General features: G+C 43.3%; 2 protein-coding genes and 1 long non-coding RNA gene across 7 annotated transcripts in view; 1 reads left to right on the top strand and 2 right to left on the bottom strand.

Moving 5' to 3' along the window:
• Nucleotides 1-11,720, bottom strand: part of THBS4 (thrombospondin 4) — a 64,028-nt gene extending 52,308 nt beyond the window's left edge. The window contains exons 1-3 of the mRNA XM_025201401.1: nt 11,600-11,720; nt 10,141-10,212; nt 814-1,017 (exon numbers count right to left, since the gene is read on the bottom strand). Of these exons, the coding sequence (XP_025057186.1) occupies nt 814-1,017; nt 10,141-10,212; nt 11,600-11,720 (397 nt within the window). The remainder of the gene's footprint in view (nt 1-813; nt 1,018-10,140; nt 10,213-11,599) is intronic.
• A 4,814-nt stretch (nt 11,721-16,534) lies between these two features.
• Nucleotides 16,535-18,036, bottom strand: LOC112549905. Its single transcript, XR_003093532.1, has 3 exons — nt 17,969-18,036; nt 17,434-17,626; nt 16,535-16,641 (listed from the first exon to the last, which is right to left on the bottom strand). It is a non-coding gene; the product is annotated as an uncharacterized LOC112549905 (long non-coding RNA).
• Nucleotides 18,032-22,598, top strand: part of MTX3 (metaxin 3) — a 14,892-nt gene continuing 10,325 nt past the window's right edge. For all 5 annotated transcript variants that reach the window (XR_003093530.1, XR_003093531.1, XM_025201394.1 and 2 more), the window contains exons 1-4: nt 18,032-18,158; nt 18,263-18,332; nt 20,431-20,507; nt 22,073-22,165. Coding sequence is in view for 3 of the 5 variants with exons in the window: in XM_025201394.1 (XP_025057179.1) it covers nt 18,078-18,158; nt 18,263-18,332; nt 20,431-20,507; nt 22,073-22,165 (321 nt within the window). In the remaining 2 variants the exon portion in view is untranslated. The remainder of the gene's footprint in view (nt 18,159-18,262; nt 18,333-20,430; nt 20,508-22,072; nt 22,166-22,598) is intronic.

Raw genomic sequence — 22,598 nt, 5'->3', positions numbered from 1 at the left:
TTCCCTACATCTAGATAGAAATCTCTCAATAAATTGAGCAGCTGCTAAAATGATCTGATTGTATGTGGGGTTTGTGGTCAGATCCTGATCTGGTGTAAATTACAGATCTTTCAGTGAGCTAGAATAATGGAGTTGTGATAGTTTACTCTAGCTGATGATCTACCTCTAGGTGACTGCCAGGTTCCAATACTTTATAATTCTAGGGCAATATCCCAGATTCCCACATTAAGTTTAGCCTTGAAAGCAGGGAGGGATAATCATGTTTGATATCTAATTTTGTTCAAGTCTATAACTCTGATCCTTAATTAACTGATTCCAATAAAGAAGAACAAACATCTTTCTATCACCCGAGGCATTCTGTGACGTGACAGAAATGTTTATCTTTCACAGTTAAATCTAACCTTCTGAATCAATGGAGCAAGTGCCCTTCTTTTTTATGCATAAGACAGCATGTGCAGGTGCCAAAGTCCTTAGTAAAAAGAAATAATGATTGTCTCAAGGAGAAAAAAAGAAAGGAAAACTACTTATTTCTTTGGGAGTCATTCTGCCCTACTGGTTGGCCGGCAAACAAAAGCAGTACCTCCTGCTTCTTGTAGCAGAGAAGTATCAGTACTGTACAAGGAAGCTTACAAGGGAGATACAGGATGTTGCCAACACTTATCTTCCTGAGAAGTCCAACGAGCAAATGATAACTAATGGTAGGAACACCACACAGATAGATATAAATAACACTAAACAGAATGCCAACACCTGACATGTCAGTAACTATAGCTTAAGAAAATAAGCGTTCCCCATTCCCCAAAAATAACTTACCTCTGTTCAACCGTCCTATCACTGTAAATTCAAAATACTTGCTATTCTCAAGTGAAGAGTATAGGCCAAATATGGTGGCTGTACTCTTTGGTTGCAATTTGAATGTTGAGAGCAGGTACACTTCATTCAACGTAGAATCAGCAAATGCTTGTTGTAGAAAGTTTCTTACAAGTCTCTGATTGGGATATGAAAGAAGATCAAAAACTGTAAAATAAAAGGATTGGGGAAGTCAGTAAGTATACTGTAGGTGAAATTATAGTATAATAATGACCCAAGGAGTATGTAATCTAAAATTTCTCCAGACATGTAATGGGGAAGGATGTTGTCATGTGAATTTCTTTAATAGAAAGCTTTCCCACATTTTCCACCCACTCCTGTTCTTGTAAATGCAGGCACCTCATGTTCCAATCAAATTCAAGATCCAAGTCAAAATTTGCACATAACTTCAAATTTCAGAGCATCACTTCAAGAATAAATTTTGGTATCCACTGAAGTGCGGAGGAGATGAATAAAAACAGCTTGCCTGGCTTTCCAGAAGAGTAGATGATGATGGCATCTGCATGATGGCAATGTGTTGTGTAAATAGGATTCACATTCTCTTTAGGGTACTAATATCAAAGCAAGGCACAACAGACTAAAAGAAACTTGAGAGGGGTAGCACAATGAAATCTGCTTGAATGTTGTTAACTCTTAAAAATGCTCAGGCCTTTTCTCTTGTTATACACTTCTAAATATGTCAAACTGTCTCCCACTTTCCTTTATAAATGCAAAAATATCAGACTGTCCTTTTTTCAACATTTTAAAATCTTCAAATGCTCAGACAACTTGAAGCATCCAAACAAAGACATGCTTTTCTGTCAATGCAATATTGTTCTTTTCCTTTACTGGTTAATATTTAGTGTTCTTTAAGAAATCAAAAATGTGTGGAAAAAGAAAGACTCTTGATAAACTAAACAAACTATGGCACTCAAACTCTTGGAAATCTCATCAATAAACTAGGGATGTCAAATTATTAAAACATTTTGATCGTGATTAGTTGCACAATTAAAAAAATAGTTGCAATTAATCGTGATTTTAAAATCGCACAGCTAAAAATTCAAAACTCAAAATTATGCAGAGAAAAGCTTTGTATGGTTGGGGGCTGAGTGTGGGGCATGTGTGTGGGGGAATTTGTGAAGGTATGGGGGGCTGTGGGTGTGTGTGGGGGTTTGGAGCCTGAGAAGCAGGGGGGGTCCTCATATGCGGGGTACTGTGGGTCAGGAGTGGGGGGTGGGTCTGTGGCTTGGGAGTGAGGGGCAAACAGAAGCACAGACACACATGAGGACTAGGGACAGGCATTCAAAAAGCCTGAGCCTAAATTGATTCTGTCTTTGCAGGTTAGTTTAACCTGGCTAGGCTGAACTAGTTTGTAACCATATAGACATCCCCTCTGGACTGAGAAAATTCAGGCACATGCCTACAGTGGCTCAGGCTAGAAGCCGGGGGATACTAGATCAGCCCTCCCTTCCCTTCCACACTGCTGAGCTGAGGAGGGCGTGGGGGGATGCTCTGATTAGGGAAGGGTTCCTCCACCCTCACCCCCACTGCTCCTGACCAGTGATGGAGCCAGCAGGAAGCTGCACAACATTTACTTACATGGCAGGGAGTTTATAGTGTTTATCAGCCCATCGAGAAAACAAAAGCCTCTCTCATTAGTTCAAGTTCTTCTTTTAGCTCCAAAAAGCCCTAAGTGGACATTGTCCCATTGGCCTTTGTCCTGTCTGCCTTACAGACCCAGTCTCTGCCGCAGCTCCAGCCAGGGAGCAGAGGACCAGGGCCAGCTCTGCTATGGAGCAGAGAGGCCCACCCAGGGCTGCAAAGCATCTGGGATGCTGGGGGACTCTGGTTTAAGTTAAACCAAGAAGAGATCTGGGACAGACATTGCATAAACTGGTTTGACCCAAATCAGTTAAGTCTGATATACTACACTCAACCAGGTTCATTTCAAACCAGTTTCCACCATTTTCAAACTGGTTTATGTGCATTGAACATCTGTTCTATTACAGGTTTAAACCAGTTTGTGTGTTATGTCTGTCCCTAGCCACAGACAAAGCCCAGAAGGTAAGTCTGTGGAAGGGGAGAGGCAGGGGGGGTCAGATCAAGGCCTCCCACAGTGAGGGACTGGGGCAGGGATGAATGGAGCCCTGGGGCTGGGGAAAGTCATGAGATGGAGCCATGGGAGGCTCATGCAGGGGCGCAGGTCAGAGTGGCTCCCTCCTTCTGAACGCACCCCCAGGGAAGGCATAGGGGACATGTGCATAGGGGGCATGCGCAGAGCAGAGGCAGGCTGCCTTCTGCAGACTGGGGCTCTGCACCCTGCTGTCTTTGCCCCAGGAGCCAGGGTACACTAGGTTTTGCTTCCCGCAGCTGGGTGGGTAGGGGGATGTATGGTGCAGCGCAGCCAGCATGCAGGTCCCTGGGTAAAGGCAGAAGGGTGCAATGTGCAACAGGCATCCTGCCTCAGCCCCATGCACAAATTGGGGGGCAAGTGCCCTGCCATGCCTCCCCCAGGGGTGTATACAGTGGTGAGAAGCTGTTCCCCCCACACCCCTAGGTGAGCCTCTTGCAGCTCCATCCCATGACTTGCCCCGGCCCTAGGGCCCCATTCACCCCAGCCCTGCCCCTGCCCAACTCCATCCTTCACTGTGGGGTTTTGATCTGCTCCTCCATGCCCCTTCCCTCTCCTCCCTCTCCACAGAATTACTGGCATGGAACTGCTCTACACGCAGTGTGCAGGCTGCAGCTGCTCTTGTGCGTCTGTCTGTGTGTACACCCCATCCTGTTGCAGCCACCTAGAGCTCGCGCCCAGGCTGCCCTGTGGTCCTCTGTGCTGCCACCATTGCCCTGCTGGGTGGCCCAGAGGTGGTGGCGTGGAGCCCAGGCACGGGTTTCAAAACCAAGTGTGCAATTAACTGTGATTAAAAAAAAATGTACGCAAGAACCAATTAACGCATTAATTGCACACGTTAACTGCAATTAATTGACAGCCCTACAATAAACCAAATAAAATTAAAATGTTAAATTGCATCTTTCCTATCTGCTTTTCACAAAAAATGATGCATTTATTTAGGAAACCAACTTAGGTAATCCTTTAGCAATTCTGTACATTTAGCCACAGTATCATATATTCAATATGCCCTTCCTGGAGCTCTACCACATAAGGCAGGGGATGTGAAACTCATCAGGCTGCAGGAACTAGAAGAATGGCATGGGATGAGTCCACGGGCTGGACTGGGGCCAAAGACCAGCTCCGCATGCCAGATCCTGTATGTGGTATTAGTCTGGTTCAGGCACCACATGCAGCACATGACCTGGACCAGCCCTGTGCTCTGCATGCATGATGTGTCCCACACATGCCACAAGGCACATACCTGCTCCTACCCTGTGCACTACATGCAGCATACAGGACTAATTCATCATGCACTGTATGTCATGTGTGGGTCCACTCCAAGACCCATGAGCAACATTGTGGGCTGCATGATAGGATTTTGTGGGCCAGATTTTGAGACCCTGATCTGAGGGCTATAGTCTTTACCCCACTAACACAAAAATAAACATTGGTGGAACCTAGGGTTGGAGATAGGGGTAAGCAAGAGAGAGGTAACAACTGTGTGGCATGCTCTTCCTTAATCCCACAAAACTTGCATTCTGTATATCAGGAAGTGGTGGACTTCTTCCACTTGGTATCATCTGCCATAACACTCCTGGGATTTCCTCAGCAAACTAACCTTGGATGATCAGCTTGGTTTTTCAAAGTGATTTTGTCTCTGGTTAACAAACCTGAACTATTCTGTTGGACAAATCGTTTGCTATATTCAGGGATAACAACACAACTTCTTTCAGAATCCCATGCAATAAGGATGCCCTGGCAGTCCATGGTGCACTGAAGACCCATGTGCGTCTCAAAACGATAGTCATTTTAGAGGAGTGTCTCTCTTCTTTATTCCATTTGAATGCAAATCCCATTCCCAGCAGAATAAGGACAGGAGGAAGTTTCCTCCACATTTTCTTATAAACCTATTGAAACTTGGACTAATATTCTAATTTTTAAGGGCCCAGGCACACATTCCATCTGCCTCTCAAACATTTATTGACATCAGAAAATGCAAGTAATATGCTAGGAAAGAAGGAACAGAACCTAAATGGGCACAGAACTGATGACTATCTGTGGTGGGTCTGCCCATGGCTGGATAGTCCCCAGGAAATGCCACACCAGTTGCCTCCCTAGTGAAAGGCAAGTATGGGGTGCCTTATAGCCCCAGCCCCCACAACCTGGTGGGTAACTCCAGGGGCTAGGCACATCTTTGGATACCTGAGCCCCATAGGGTGCAAGACCCCAGAGGCCCCAGCGAGGGGGCAGAAATATGAACAGAGGTCACACAGAGTAGGGTGCATAGTGGCAGCCTGAAGGGCTGTGCGTGAGGTCTGTAGAGTAGGGTTTGCACAGGTGGCCTGAAGGGCTGCACCGAGGGTGTGCAGAGTAGGTATACAGGGGTGACCTGAAGGGCTGCACACGGGCCAATCCCCACAAGAGTTTGAACATAAGGGTTTGGCCCAGAGAGGGGCTAGGAGATGAGTTCAGTCCTGTGAGAGGCATGAGGCCGGTGGCCAGGTAGAGTAGGGTCTGTGTGAGGGCATCCTGGCCGGCCCGCACGCGGCCCTCCAGAGTGTGCATAGGAAAGCCTGAAGGGCCATGCAGAGTAAGGCCCAAGGGGGACCTGAAGGGCTGTGCAGAGTAGGGCAGGTTGAGAGTGGCCTAGTGAGGGGCTGTATAAATGAGGCCCAGAAGCGGGCAGTGTGTTTGAGGCCTTGGGAAGGGCACAGTATTAGGGCAGAATGCTCAGCAAGGGGCAGAATTTGGCTCAGCCATGGGCTGGAGCTGTTACCAACGTGGGATACCATCTGCGAGACTTGGGATATGGTATAGGGAAGGTCAGAGCCATGTATAACACCCGAGGCATCGAGGCACTTACTGGGCAGTCTCCCACATTCAACATCTAGCTTAATGCAACAAGTCATGGCAGGCGAGACACAGTAGGCTGCCCTAGACAGGCGGGCAGGCCGATGTTTGTCTGGCCTCGTAAAGGCCCCCTGACACTATCCAAGGTCTATCTGGCCAAATACTATTACTTCAGTTTAGATCAGCAGTGCTCAAACTTTCCCACATGCCTGCTGGATGAGCAGGATGTCACTGGTCCAAGGGGCAGATATGGCATACAGATTGACCCTATGTGCCAGATCTGGCCTGCAAACCAACTCTGCGTGCCATGGGTCCAATTATGGACTGGCCCCGTTCACCAGGTCCATGGCCACATACCTGATCAAGTATTGCAGGCTATAGAATCATAAAGAATAGTCTGGCCATAGAATCATAAAGAATTAGGGCTAAAAGGGACCTCTAGAGGTCATCTAGTCTAAACTCTGGCCTGAGATAGGATCATCCAGGTCTACACTTCAGTGTCCAGAGCCACTCTTTAAGACAGATCCGGTCATGTGGGACCACGTCATCCAACCCTGGGGCTCCCCACAGGTCCAAAAGTTTAGCAGCAGGGGCAGTTCGAGCATTAATTGCTGCAGGCTTCCCAGACCTGCAACAATTAATACTGTCACTGTTCCCCACTGCCAGATTTCTGTGCCTATGGAACATGGGCCAGAGGACTTGTCTCCACCAGTTTAGATCTATTAACTACAACCAAGAACAACTACAGCTGCCACTAAAAAAAAAATCAATAAATAAAAAAAAAAAAAATCAAATCACAATAAAAAAATATGGGAGGCACTTTTTTACATTTGCTCTAATGAAAGCAAACACAGTCCAAATTGAGGCATACTTGATCCTGCCTCAGTGCAGGGGTCAGATTAGATAATTCCCTTGTGGTTCCATTTTGCCCTACATTTGAAGGAATCAGACAGAAATGAAAATTGCTACTTTATAGAGCAAACTTTTGCATGTAATAACTATCACAAAATACTGTTGCATTTTCTTTTATATAAAACTTTGGTGTACAATACAAATCCATTTTTGATGCATCTCCATCAGTGAGGATGCATCGCTGTGACCAAATCCATCCCTGGCATGAGCCATACATTTGCTAACTACAGCTGCTTGCTAGGACCAGCTTCTATATTCCTATATGTCTTTCTACTTATTTAGCAGATGTATATAAGCAGATTCCAGTTTGGGGACTTCATAAAACTAATAGTCTGATTAGATCAGCGATTCTGAACCAGGGTGTTAGAGATCCTTTTAAGGGCGATACAGGGTGCTGTTAGATATGTCAACACCTACACAATTCACAAGATAAATCCAGACATTTCAAATAGGAATACCTAGTGTTGAAAACATTCAAATCTCCTTCTAGTCTTTCTGAATTCTTTGCAACAAAAGGACCCCTCTGTTATTTTTCCATAGTCAAAAAATGAGTGCAAGCTAACAGCTTGCATTTTCCAAGGGGTGACTTGAGTTTAATCAGGGATGCCTTAAGTCTAAAAAAGTTGAGAACCACTGGATTAGTTAAAATGAGAAGAAATGTAAAAGCATTGCAGCTTTCATTTTTAGAAAAGCAATCTTTTAGCCCTTTTCCTTGCAAAGACATATTTTAAAACAAACAGACTGCTGGAACTGGAAGGAACCAGCAGCTGGTCTCAATTCAGCCGGACACAGGGACCTCGAGTACCCTCAGACATGCACATGTTATTTTCCTTTTTCTTTCAAATGGAGTTTAAGAAAGTTTGCAGTGTGCCCTTTTTAATGATTTAGGATAGACCTGTACAGATTTAGTGTGATAATGCTGGAGAAGGGATGGTTACATCTAGAGAGGGGCAAAACATTATTTTGGAAGCCTGCCCAAAAATGTCAAGACTAGCTTTGCATTTTGGAGTGACAAAACAGGATGTGAAGTTCTTAGAGAAGAACATTTGGAAAAATGAAGCCCTTGAGGGAAACTGTTAGAGTAGATGGAGCAGGGAGGACACAAGAAGAGCAAAGTTTGCTAGAAAAAACATCCGACCTGAGAGCAATGGGAGTACACCATGATGCTTTGAAGTAAAAGCTGCAGGAGCAAATTAACATAAGTTGCACATTTTCAAACACCTGTTGTGCTGTGAATAAAGAAGGAAAAGGAATTGGCTTTGCAGATCAAACTAGTTCTGAGTGACCAATTCCATATACTTCAAAGGAACATTCACAAAAATCTGCAGTGGACAATTACAAAATACCCTGACTATAGGAGAAGTATCTGCCTAGCTCTCATCAGTCACAGGTTAACTTCCTCCCTGAAGCATGAAGGTTTATATCCTGCTGGTTATTTTGTGCTGTACCCCCCGTAACTTTTGATGTGCTCGTCATTCATTTAAGCATCTAATCTTTTTCAGAGTCCTAGTAAATTCTAAGATCTAATAATATCTTGCACAATACATTGGTTCTATTGGACATATATGCATTATGTTATAATGCACTTTGGGTATTCATTTTAAATGTGTTACTTTTTAGATTCATGGACTATCCTCTTGCTTCTGTAAGATGAGAAAGTAAATCTTAGCTTCTCTTTATATCAAGAATGGAATTGGTAGTTATTACTGAAGAATCTCATCCCAACCAAGAAGTTATTCTACTTAATCAGACAATTAAAACATTTATTTTAAAATTTGAAAATACTTATCAGGGATACTAGCCAATTGCCCATTATGGCAGTGCTCCCCCATGCGTGGAACACTCCGATTGGCTGTTTTTGTCAGCCAATCAGAGTATGAATAAAGCGTTACAGGCAGACAGACTTAGGCTTTATAATATTAGAATTTTGTGCGCATAAAGAAATTTCTATTTTGTCTTCATTTGGTATACCTTCTGTATTTCTACTGTCTCCTGTCTACACTGAACAAGTTCTGTTTTTCAATCATTCTTCGTATGGAAATCTCTCCACACCTTCAACAATTTTTATAATCCACCCTTGAATTTCTCTTATTTCTTCTCTTGTGAGATGTAGTGACCAGAACCAAACAGTACCCCAGACAAAGACACACCAATGTTTTACAGAATTACATGATAATATTTTTCAATGTTACTTTATAATTCAAACTTCAGACACTCGACCATTTGGTTTGACTTTCTTCTTGGACTCCAAGCCAAGAATAAAATTGTTGGGGCTGTCCAAAAGAACTCTCAGGGCTTTTTCCTTTGTGGTAACATTCAGTATCAAAATCCAATACAAACACAGGTCTTGGTGTAGGACCTGAAATCTGTTTTTGTAACTCTAACGTAAGATCCAGTAAGAAAACATTGTATACATTAATACTAAATCATCCTAAAAGGCTCATGAAGTTCAATCTAAGGTGGAGAGGCAGATTCTAATATAAAGCTGTATATGTAGGAAATACAACAAGCGGCAAAATCTCCTTGCTCGGACATTGAACATCTACTTATAATACAAAAAACTACTTAAGCCTATGGAATATGACCACCACATTCTTTGTCTCTAGTGCATGTCATCCTGAGTAATACTGAAAAAAATGCACTGAATAAAAAAGAAGCCAAGGTGATATGATGAGCTTTTTAGAGAGTGCAGGCGATTCTGGAAGGGTGGCTGAACGCCCAGCGTTGTTTTGAAAGCTTCAAACCTTAACTTCCAAAGAAAGCAACCTTTTGGCCTCAAAAGCAGCAGCACTGGAATGCCATAAAAAGGACACCTGCACCCCGTTTAAAAACAGCCCCTTCCCTAGGTTTTCAGGAGAAACTCCACTAAGTGAGAGCGCTCCTCGCAGTTATTCTGTTGGAATGGAGATGCTCAACATTCAAAGGGGTGGCTTCACAGGTGTGAAGGTTACAGGGAATTAAACCAGCCCGGTTTCCCAACGGTACCAGTCCGCCATTCCGAACCTGGTACGAGGAAGACAAGGGACCAGTTTCTGGACCCCTCGAAGCAGTCACCTGCGTAAAGCTGCTTGTCGTCCCCCATCCACGGTTCAAGTGGCAACCAGCTCTAACAGACTGAGCTCAGCTTTGCCTTGAAGCTTTGCAAACCTAAAGTGTGGTTTCTCAGAAAAGACCCCAGATTTACCCAAAGAACCTCGTCTGCGTTTGGACCTGGCGCCTTTTCATTCCTCTCGGGGCACAAGAAAGGAAGCCCTCGGGCTCATCTTCTGTCCTCACGCCAGCCTGCTGGGCTGGGGCGTGAAGCGGGGAGAGCCCAGTCAGACCCGGGGCGGCCCCGGACAGCGAATGAAGCCGAAGAAGGCACCGCTCGCTGGCTGTGCTCGGGGCTGAGCGCCCCCCCGCCGCCCGGCGCTTACCTTGGGGGCCCGGCTGCGCGCCGGGCGGCTGTGCGGGGCGGGGCGGCTCGGGCCACCTGGCGCGCGCCGCTGCTGGGACCGGGGGCGGAGCAGGAGCAGGACTCTGAGCTCCGCGCTGGAGGCTGAGGCGGGCGGCCCGGGGAATATGCGTGCTTCCAGGTTGGACACTATTTAGTGTCTGACTCTTAAATCACTAGCTCCCTGGAGGGGAATCCAGGCACTTAGGGCCAGATCTAGACACACACATCCAGCACCTAACCTGAGACTTCGGCAAAAACAAAAAAACAGCTTAAAAACCTTCGTGACAGGAGCCCCAAGTCATGCACTTAAATTCATGAAGACTGCGAAGTTGCATGGAGCCTGTTCATAGGGTCCTGCACATACACTGAAGCGCTCCCTGTTGAACACGCAGCCCTTGCCTAAGCTTTGCTGTGATCCGGCTATGAGGCAGAGCAACATCTAGCCTCCCTGAGCGGCCCAGTTGTTATAGCATCTTCACATTCAACTCACATAGACATCACCAAGTCTAGCTACCGTCACTTCACTCAAAAGCATCCACTAACGGCAGTGGATGCCTCGCTCCAGCTCCAGCTCTCCTGAGCTGAGGCACTTGCCCAGGAGCCGGGGGCAGAGATCCTACGTCCCCCCCTGCTCCCCTGCACCTGTCCATGGGGGTGCCTGCAGCCATGCCATAAATGCAGAGCAGCTGCACGCGCAAAGAAATCACCACCCAGTAAAAATGACCACTCAGCTCTAAAACTAGTGCAACACCTCTACAGGCCCTGCTACACCTTCAAATGAAAGGTGGGCAGGAGCCAGCTCTCCAGTTGTTACACATTCAAACCCTAACTTTAGAGCTGGCTGGCACTTTTTAGAGCTGGATGGTCATTATTGTGGGGTAATTTCTTTGCATGTGCGGTCAGTCTATATAGCGCAAGTCACCAGTTAATTGCATGACATATGTAACATGTAACTAGGGTTGCCAACCCTCCAGGATCACCCCGGCATCTCCAGGAATTGGATACAAATCTCCAGGAAAGTGCTGAGAGTCACCTGGGAGACAAATGATAGGGCATTCATTAAAATAAATACTAAATGTTGAATTTGTTTTATACTGTAGTGCAGTGGGTTTTTTAAATGTAATAGTAATGTGCATTTGCCTTCCTGACGTTAAGTCTACACACCTTAACTGACATACACAAGCATATGGGCACATTTGCATTGTGCGTTACGGGCACGTTGGCATTCTCTAAACCTCCCGGACTGGATTCAAACCCAGCTGGCAACCCTACTTGTAGCAGGTGCCTATAGCTGGTTTCTGTCCAGCTGTAATTTTTGAATGTGTAGCAGAGGGAATAAGAAGCACACACCACCAAAGCCAGGCAAGTATCCAAAAGTGACAGGAAACGCAAAAGGGAATCAAGAGATAGCATCGTTTCCCTGATCTAAACTAACAAACCTACTTGCCACAGAGCTTCTTTGGCCTCCTTCAGCAGCCATTTCTCGTTTGTCAGATCAGGAAGAGCCAGCTCATGAAAAGTTCCTTTCTTGCCAAAAGCATTTTTAAATGATCTTTTCATGATGGGTTCCAGTTTTGCTTTGGGTCCTTGATATGTGCACTAAGAAGAGGCTTTATTGCAACAAGCTGTATTTCATGTAGTCTTTTACTAGTGTTGCAGACAGCAAAGAGAAGGGAGCAGGAGAGCAGACTTGTGGAAAGGCATTTGGTGCCCCAAAGCTTGCATCTTTCAATCATGAAGTTGGTCCAATAAATGATCTTACTATTCCTCACAAATCCTGCTTCCCAGGTAGCACATAGCAGTGGATTTCTAAGCGTCATAGTCTGCTCTCATGTTATATGCGTGCAATAAGAATTGCACATGCTGACCTGAAACTGAATCCGGTCCTAGCAAATACAAAGCACTAGATAATTAAATGTCAGGGTGCAGAGCAAGTTCACAACATACATTAAAAAAAAGGAATTTAAATCCCTGCTCAGTTGTACTGAGATGGTGCACATAAAGGTCATTGTTGTTTTTCAGGCTTCATTTCTATTTTCAGAACTATTATTAAAATACATTAAAGACTAAACAGGATTTTAGACTCATGCACTTCTTGAAAGGATTTTCACAAAGTACTGTTGATCTGCTATCTGGATGGGGTTATCTGGCCTCTGAGCTGTTGTTTTCTATTGCAAAATTGGTTACTGTCTTTTTATTATTGTATATCGCTGAAGTTTCAGCTCCACTTGAACTGACTGGGGCGTAGCATTCTGAGTAGAAATTATGAAATGTTAGTGGCATATTTTTTTTAAAAGCTTCCATAAATCCAATAACTCATTTTATAAAGCAGTTTCTCACAGGCACATAAGAGCAATCATTAATACAGGGTGTGTGAGAGTCTCAACTCAACTGTTAAAATATTTGTCTTTCCTAATGTATGTAAGCCAACAAAATACTAAACATACAGAATATAGAGAAATTGTCAAAACTGTTGGTTTTGCTTTAAAGAAAAGTCAATATCTTGTTCAAATTCCATGTTAATGGGTGGAAAAACCCCAACTGATTAATTCAGCTTTCTTAACATGCAACAAACGACACACTGTTTTTTTGTGAAAGGTTCCACGGGTCGTTATTTTCAGAACTCAACATACTTGCAAAACTAAGAGAGTGAAATACAGCCCTAAAGCACAGCTGTTTGCTTATATTATAGGTCTATCCCAGGAACATATAGAAACAAAAATACAGGCTTCAAAGCTTTGCCTGCATAAAAATTCAGATGCTAACCCAACTTTTTAAACCAAGACATATATGCCTTCTTGGTGTCCTTGTTTAGCTTCCACTAGCACTAATAGGAGTTTCACACAAGCATCCAGCTGGAAAAAGATCTTGAATACCACCTGGAATGGTGCCCCGATCCCTGCACTGACTTGTACACAGGGATGAATTTGGCCATAGGGCAATGTAAAGTGTGATCCTTACTATACCTGTTCAACAGATGTGGCCCTTCAGTGCTGCCATTTTAGCCTTCACTTAGAGACACGCACGGAACCAGCCCCCATGGGGCCCCTGAAGTTAAGACTACAGTTGCGTTTGACCCTACCACACTCCAGTCCAGGGACACTATGGTGATACGCATCATGTTAAGAGCTACAGATAGACATGAAGCTAAACTGTAGCTGGTCCCTGTGTGGATGATTGAGGAAGGTGGGTTCTTTAACCCTTCTTTCCTAGCACACCTGTGCAAGTAGAAGCATACTGCATTTACTCAAATCCAAGACTACTTCAAATTTAAGATGCCCCCCCATAATTAGATTCTATACAAGATAAATGTATAAATTAGTTATAATTTTCCATTAATAGAATCTAATGATTGAAGGGTATTCACCCTTCTGCCCCCCCCATGCTGTGGCAGGGAAAGCAGCAGCAGGAGGCGAGAAGCCAGACCCCCTCCTCCGTGCCTGTGCCTTTCCTCTTGCTGCCTTCCCCACCACCATATGCCCCCTACTCCTTTCCCCCCTGTGCCTGTGCCTGCCCCTGGTTTCCCCCTGGCCACACACCCTCCTCTCCCCCACCAAACAAGCCATCTGGCCAGAGACAGGTGGGGGCAGGCTGGGTACTTGAATGTAAGATGAGACTTTTTTTCTCCCACGTTGATTGGAGAAAAAACCTCACCTTGGATTCAAGTAAATACAATAATTTAGCCCTTAGTGTGGAATAGTTTGCTATGTTCATTAGTGTGGTTAATTATACAGTGCTCTGCAAGACATATGGGATAACTATTTCCTTTGGCTTTCCCATATTCCTGATAATTTTGGACAAAATTCTGCTCTCAGATCTGTAGGGCAGGGTTCAACTATGACATTCTGCTCTCACTTTATTTGCAGCACCCCAACAAAAATCATGCAGATCTGAAAGTAACAGACCTTAGAATTAAGTTTCAGCCCTATTGTCATATTTGTACAGAATTTAAAAACCAAGAACATTGGTTGTTGTGTCAACGCAGGTCTTTTGTTGGAAGGATGATGTGACATTTTTCCTTTCTGGGTAAAGATGAAAATATTAAACCTGCAAATTTTAAAATGTTGAAAACTGAACTTCAGTTCAACGTTTTTAAATTTGCAGGTGTAATATTTCAGTTCAAGTAAGTATTTCAGTTCTCTTAAGTATTACTGAAGTGTATTACTTCAATCTAATTTTAACTAAAAATCATTACTCGTTTTAATTTTTAAATAAAAAAATCAAATTTCCATTCCATGGAAATCAAAGACATTTCAGAATGTCCTTTTGTCACAGGTTGGAATGAAATTTAAAAAAAAATCTAGCAGAAAAAAAATCTCAAAGTTTAATTTTAGATATCTCTCTTCACAAATGTATCAAAATTTGTAGTTCTGAAGTCAACGTATTTCATTTCAAAATGTAACTAATTTTAGTTAAAATTATAAACTCAAAATGAAGTTCTTTATTCAAATGAAGTGTTTACATAAGTTGTGTTGGAAATTTCCCCAAAACATTTCTACTTAGCCCAAACAGCATTTTACAATTAAAAAAGCATGCCACTATATACTTTTCAAGCTTTTTTTAATTTACAAAGACAAAGCAGTTAGTGAATACAAGAACAGCTGCTAAATCATCTCTCAAAACTTATAGAGTTCTGGAGTACACCTAGAGAAGTATGTTTATTTTTGGTTTAAAGTGGTAATTTTATATTGAAGATGCTCAGTGCTCCTAAAATTTGTATTGGTCCTTATGCTAAATACTTTGTGCAAGCTGTTCATGAATGCTGACATGTACAGCCTGGAAACAACACAATTTTCTCAGAAAATTAGGTTGCTTATTCCCCATAGCCCCTACCTATTTTATGTCGGTCTTCAGACTAGTACCAGGAACACAGTGGCTGAATAAGTTGATCTGAGCCTTCAAGAGGCCGAGAAGCATATCAAGATAATCCAAGTCAAATTCCTTTGACAAGTTCCTGCATTTATGCAGGTTGGACCTGATGACCCAGAAGGTACCATACACCCTTATGGCTTTGACTGAACCTCTACTTTTTGCTAAGCCTTCCTGACTTTTCAGCTGCTTTCAAAACTAAATCTTAAGCTCATGCCCTCCCTTGGCTTCCACTACTCCCATCTTCAATTGTTTCACCTCCTACCTTGCTGATGGCTCCTTTAGTCTCTCATTTAGTAGATCCTTCTCCTTCTCCCCACACCAAGGTGGAGTCCTACAAGCTTCATCTTCCTTCATTCGTCTCTGCACTCCGGCTATAAAATGTCTAAAATTATCTTAGCTACTCACATGGTTTAAACTGCCATTCTTACATTGATTACTCGCAACTCCTGACCTGCCTCCCTTCTGTCCAACACTGAGACTGCTGATTCTCTTCAATGGTATCTCATCCTTAATTTACCTTTAGTACAAACCAAACTGGTTTTTTTTTCCCCCCAAACTCACTTCTTTTTCTTTTCTTTGTTACCAGTAACACCACCATCTTCTTTTGCCATTTAGGACCAGTGATAATGTCCAGTCTACCAATTAACTTTACACATCTATACCTCAACTTACCATTTTCCCAATAATTTGCAGAACCCTCTGCTTTTCCTATTCCCACAGAACAAAAATTATCTTCCAGTTTGTGCCTATCACTTCCCATCTTTACTGCAACCTCCTCTGCTGACACTTTGCTATCTCCTCACCTACGCACAGACTGATTCTGCAAAGACCCACCTTACTAGATATTCATTCAGACCGTATACATCACCTCTAATTTGTTTTCCTCTGTTGACTCCCATTTTCTCCATTACATTAAATATAAATTTATACAAAGCTGCTAATATTTTTCACAATTCTTTACATATGCACTCTCCTCTCCCAGTATGTTTACACCTAACCTCTCTAATCCAGGAGCAATGCCAGACTTGATTTCTCATTTGTTCACTTCTCCCTCCTTTCCACATATTTGACCAAATAGTGTAAGACAGCTGAGCTCAGCAACCTCTTCAGACCACAGGCTAGAATGACCCAGCTTGGGTCAGAGGAAGGCAGCTACTAGGACCATTTCACCACTGCTGCTTCCCCCTGCTGCTGAAGCCCCACATCTATAGGCTGGATCCAGTGGCTCTGTGGGTTGAATCCGTTCCAAGGGACAAAGATTACCAATCTTTGGTGGAACCTATCATTTTATCCTGCTCCCAACATTTTTTTTTAAACAATAATAAAAAGCATTTAAATTTCAATACTATGTTGACCTGTTTTAAATAGATGTTATAGCAAATGTCCTTCATTAGCAAAAAATACAGTATTGTCTTAAAACATAAATGGATTACTGATATAGTGTGTAGTACTTTAAATCATTCTTTCGTTTCATTTACATGCAAATAAATGAAACAATTACCTACCAAGGTTCTAAATGTGATAGAGCCTTTATTTTCAAATCATGTACTTTATCTGAGGAAAGATGTGCAGAACTTCTTACAGATATCCAGGTTGTAGCCGTATTGGTCTAGAGTAAAAAGCAATCAGGGCTTGTGGACAGAGGTACTATCTTTTATTAGACCAACAAGATTTTTGCAAAAAAATGTCTTTAAAGGCGAGCTTTCGGGCACAAACACCCTTCATCAGGCATCAGAGAAAAGATTGTAAAAGTTCTCTTGGACAGAAATAAAAGTTCATATTTATGAACTTTCATTTCTACCCAGGAGAACTTTTATGAACTTCTTATGATCACTTATATGATTTCTGTGCACTGAACTTCAAATAATTCCTTCACTGAACTTCTACACAAAGAACAATACACAATATACTGGGTGACAGACTTAAAGGTAAAGAGATTGAGTGAAAGAGGCCACAGTACAAGGTAGACACACAAAATATCTCTGCATCCTGGCAAAAGCCTGTTCTACAACCCATTTTGTCTTCTGCCCTGCAATGAATTAAACACATCTTTGTTCCAAGTCACTTCTTTAACAATAATGGATATGTTGGCTCTTCAGGATGGGGTACTGGGAGAGGGGGGGGTGGGGATTACAGGTGGATCTAGGATTTTAAAAAGGGGAGCGCTGATGGTGTAGTGCATCATCCTGTAAAACAAAACAAAGCTAGAAGATTTGCTGGCATGCGAGGGGGCCCGTGCTATTTTAGTCTGTGTAAAGATCAAAGTAAAGTCAAATACAACTGTATCAGCACATACACAAATTTGCTAGTTTATATATTAAGTTTAAAAAACACAACAAACTAGGCAAGAATTGCCCCAAGACAGTTTAATTAACCCTACAATCATTATAGTTAAACATACATTAGGTATTCAGATTCAAAGAATGACATCTAGTCTCCCTCAGCATCTCGACAGTGCATCCGGCACTTCACTCTCAGTCACTTTCACACCCGTCAGCAGTCCCCCCAGTCACTGTCACCCCACCTGACTGGCCCGTTTTAGCTACAGCCACAACGCCTGTGCAAGAGCACGCTAGAGAGAGAGGAGGAGGAACCTGAGGAGCAAAACGGCAGAAGAAAGGACAGGTGGATGAACAGGACAGCAAGTCCACCCCCAAGGAGAGGGACCCATAGTGCTATGGAGGGCGCGAGAGCGGTGCTGGCGAGCCAGCAGCCAGCCCACTCCCACAGCGCTGCCTAAGCAGAGATCCCGCTGCCCCTGCCCCTGGGCGAAGCAGGCATCCAGCCGGGAGCACCAGCACCAGCACCAACACCCGCGGGCGCTCACGCTGCGCACCCTTCCCCAGCCGGCGGCGGAGGCCGGGAGAGGCAGGCCGGGAGAGGCAGGCAGGCAGGCAGGCAGACAAGGAGCTGCAACCCGACAGCACGAAAGATACCCGAGTACAGCGAGGCGGCAGGGCTACACGTGGCCGCCACAGCCAGGGAGGCCGGAAGGGGCGTGGCGCCGCAGCGAGTACTTCCGGGGGCGAAGGTGGCGGCAGCGCAATGGCGGCGCCCATGGAGCTGAGCTGCTGGGGAGGAGGCTGGGGGCTGCCGTCCGTGCACACCGAGTCCTTGATCGTCATGGTGACGGCGGGGCGGGGGCTCAGCCCCCCGGGTCCACGCGCGGAGGGGAGGGCAGGGGGGTGGGGAATGAAGGGGAGGTGACCCCGCGGCTGGTTCCCTTGCAGGCCTACGCCAGGTTCTCGGGGGCGCCGCTGAGGATGAGCGCGGTGGACCACTCCTGGAGCGCGCCGCAAGGTACCGCCGCGGGGGACGGGGTCTTTCCGCACGCGCCGCCCGCCCTTAGGCCACGGACACGCGGGCACAGTGCAGCGAGGTAGCAGAGGGCAGGGAGTTGGAGAAACTGGGCCTGGTAACTGCCCATCTGCCTGCTCTAACCCCCCCCCCCGGTAAGATAAACTGGGGCAGTTTAGTCCTGTCTTGTTCACGGATGGCCTGCCCCAGCCTAGCTCTCGCTTACCGTTGTGCCCAACAGGTGCACAGACCCCAGGGAGTAGCCGCTCCTCAACGAATCCCCACCCCTGGTTACTTTGCTGGACGGTGGTTCTTTGAGCACACCTTTGTACGGGGGTTCAACTGTCAGCAATTCAGTAAATATCAGTGGGATGTTGCACGCTTGCAAAGTTAGAAGGGTAGAGAAGTGACCTCTCAAAGTCCCCTCCAGCCCCACATCTAGTCCAGCCTCCTGCCTGTGGCAGCGTCAGCCCTGTCCAAACCATCCCATTCAATCCCTTATCTAAATCCTGTGTTAGGCTTGCATGTACATGAGTTTCCAGTTTGAAACCGAGAGTCTTGAAAGTAACTTGCTGTCCAGATGACATGAACAAAATGTCCTGAAGAATCGCTGGGGAAGGATGACAGAACTGATGGTCATCAGCACACTGAAACTGACTGTGCTTTGTTTTACAGCTCAGTTAGCTTGCACATGGTTCTTGCAGGCAAGCAGCAATAAGGTGTCTAAAAGTCGCTGGCACAAAAAGATTAGAGGCATTTGGTAAAAATGCTAGTTAGAGAACTCTCAAGCAGACATGAGATCAATACTGTTCCTTTAAATTGAACACAGTTATGGTTGGAGCTTAGAATTCTGTGTGAAAGTATCAAGGGCTATAAGTTGTATTAGTGTGAATGGGCAAAACCGTGATGAATTTACGTGAGGATAGATGAGAAAAGGGATATGCCAGAAAATGCAATGAACAGGCAAGTTTGAGATAAGATCACGGGGGGCACATCTACAAGTGCACTTTAATGCGCATTAGCCTATTTTAATGCACGTTTAAGCATTGCCTAAAAAGTGCTTTTATTTAATGTGCATTAAGCATCACTTAGAAAGCATGCACTTTAGTTAATGTATATTAAGCCAGGCTGATGTGAATTTTCCTAGTACCTCACAGTGGCGATACTAGAATTAATGCATATTAACTAAAGCACATTAATGCATATGTAAACATGTTCAGGGAGAAGTTTCTTATTTTGAACCCTCCTATTAAATACTTTTCTGCTTTGTCAGTCAGTAAGTTATTCTCTCTGCACATTCTCTGAAATGGAATCACTGCATGTTAAACAACTTCACCACTTGCAGCTACCATACCATCAGTTTATGCATTCCTTATATCTCTGTAAAACTAGGCTCCCTCAAATTCCTAGGGCCAAATTCATCCCTGGTGTATTTCTGGCTTAACCGTGTACATCAGGAACTATCTTGGTCTGTTTACTGTAAGTTCTATAGCTTCTTTTAAACACTGAAAAAAAAATCAGCTGGTACTACTTAATGATCAGGGTTGCTGTTAATTTGTATTGCAGTAGTACTGAGCAGCCAACTAAGGCTAGGCCTCATAGTGCTAGGTACTATATACCTTTACAGTATAGGATGGTTCTTTTCATAGTTTAGTCTTTGACCTTGACCTTGATCTTGCACTTTGATCTATATAGTCAGACCCTTGCATCTTTTTGTGGAGCCTCAGTGAAGTGAGATTTTGGCTTTACTTTAAGGCAGAACATGGCAGGAAAGAGGTAGATCAGGTTAGCAAAGTTGCACAAGTTGGTGGTCTAGAAGCTGAGGTTTTTCAAATAGGTATCTAGCATTAAGCATGCAGATAGCAGCCTGATATTTTTTCAAAAGTGCCAAACAACCAGCAGATACCACTAATTTCAGTCTAATCATGATGGGCTTCTTTTGCTGTAAGCACACATGCATGCACACCATTTTAATAGTTCTTACCTGAATGTTGAGCACTCGCATAAAAGTTGGCAGGATTGGGCCTGTAAAGAATCCATTTCCAATTAGATTAAAATTCTTGTGTGAGAATTCTGTTGACTGTGTAAATCGCACTTTTAGGAGATGTACCAGTGTTGATATCGGAAGATGCTGTTATTGCTCAGCCTGCAAAAATATTAAACTACTTGAGAAAACAGGTAGGTCTCTAACATACTAAAAAGATGCATTGTGCTTAATTCAATTCAACTGAGATATTTTCCCTCTATGTTGTAATGCATTTACAGGTGTCCCTAAACTTAGCTGTCAATATTCCTATATGTGTTTTTTTGAAAACATGGAACTTTAATTCTGAAATCCTTATGTGCATGCAGTAGTTCTTAATAACTGCTCAGAAGTGACTCGGATGTGGATGGTGGTTGCAGAATGGACTTGGGTTTCAGGTTAGTCCTATTTAAGGTTTAAAAATAAAACTAACAAAAAGCTTCATAGAGGAAGCCAACCAAATTAGTTTTAATTGTCTATTAAGCATTTCAATGACTAGCATTTTCCTAATGCTACTGTTTTTATTAATCGCATTTATATAGCTTTTAATAACTAGATTATTCCAATAAAAAGGATTTTACTTTGAAACTGCCAAAGCTTTAGAAAATATTATAGAGTTTTTTTTGTTCTGTTGTTAAACATGTATGTACCTGTGACCATTTTTTGTAATTCATACTATGGTGATATACCTCTCTAGTCTTCCTGAGCTACCATTGAGCATGGTAAAGGATTTTTAAGCACTGTGCTAAACACAACCCAACATTTTAAACATATATTTAGTTTCAATAGCAAAGAACCCTGTTGGAGAATAACACCGTGTCCTTTTATCTATCCTTATGCGAGATATTATTAGCCCTTATGCTCTGAAATATTAAGGTGACTTTCCACCAAAATTGGGGCAGATCAGAGCTAGTATTTCCAATATGTTTAAAGTCTATATGCACTAAAGAATACAAAAATTGCACATCCCACCTCTCAAGAATTTTAAAGAATAAAAAATTGCAATTGTAACTTGCTTGCAAGTTACTTTTGTAAAAGCAGCAAATTTCTATGTAAATCATCCATATTCATAAATCATCCATATAGCTCAGCCTTATGTTTTTTGAGAAGATTCCTATGTTTGCTGGAGAAACCAGGAGTGGTATACTATAGTATCCCCACACATGCATTTCTTCTTTTTTTTCCCTTGGTTGTAAATCTAAATGCCAATTCACTTAAATGGAATTGGATTTTTGGCATCACGGAGCTTAGAATTTAAGTGCATGCATAACTTTTACACTTCTAAAATGTTAACTTTGAAAACAATTTTTAAAACAACCTGTGTGTATGACATTACAGGAAGCAAAGGCATGTACCTGGCAGGAGATGTGTAATAGCTAGTAGGACCTAAGTAAAATATATTGCATTTGTCATTCGGATGCTGATTAGAAAGTATCTTGGGCTCAGGGACACTATCTGTTTCTTGGAGAGATGCCTAAAATGTGTACTGGGTAAAAGAGTTGTAGTGGGGATATGTCAGGATGGAGAGTTGAAAGAAGATGGTTTACATTTTTCTGTTCTTCCACTTCAGGGTTTAAAATTATTTTGTTAAAATACCTGCTTATTTTACCTGTTTAACTTTGCAGCAGTTCTGAATTATAGTGAATATTTTCTATTCGAAAAGTTGCACGTGATCCTGGATTTATGTGGTCTGTATTCTCATGTTTGTTTTAATTGACAGAAGTACAATGCTGATTATGAACTATCTGCAAAACAAGGAGCTGACACACTGGCATACATTGCATTACTTGAAGAAAAACTGCTTCCTGCTATAGTAAGCATCGCCCCTTGTGTAGTGGTCAAGACTTTGCAAAAATGAAGAGTAAGGGGTGCCAAGTTTCTGATATTGCAAGGAGGCCTGGCCATCAACACTTGCTAAGTAATTTTGAAAAATTTGGCTAATGTCTGATTTAAAAAAATTTTTTTTTTTAAATATCTGGTTGTGAAATCATTAGCAGAAAATGTCTTTAGTTGGGGGAGAGGAGGGTAACGTTATTTTAAACTTTAAATATAAGGGTATAAGTTACTGGATATTTATAATAGAGAAGATATTAGGTGGGTAGCCATTTCTCTAAACTGAATGTTATAGGATGGGCTGGACAGCCTGTGGCACGCATGCTACCAGTGGCCGGGACAGCCTTTGTGTGTGGCATATGGTATACAGGGAAGGGAGCAGGTAGCACAGAGACAGATTTTCCACCACAGAG

This window comes from Alligator sinensis, unplaced genomic scaffold (assembly GCF_000455745.1).
Source record: "Alligator sinensis unplaced genomic scaffold, ASM45574v1 scaffold159_2, whole genome shotgun sequence".
Lineage (NCBI taxonomy): Eukaryota > Metazoa > Chordata > Crocodylia > Alligatoridae > Alligator > Alligator sinensis.
This window is presented reverse-complemented; position numbering and strand designations above follow the sequence as displayed.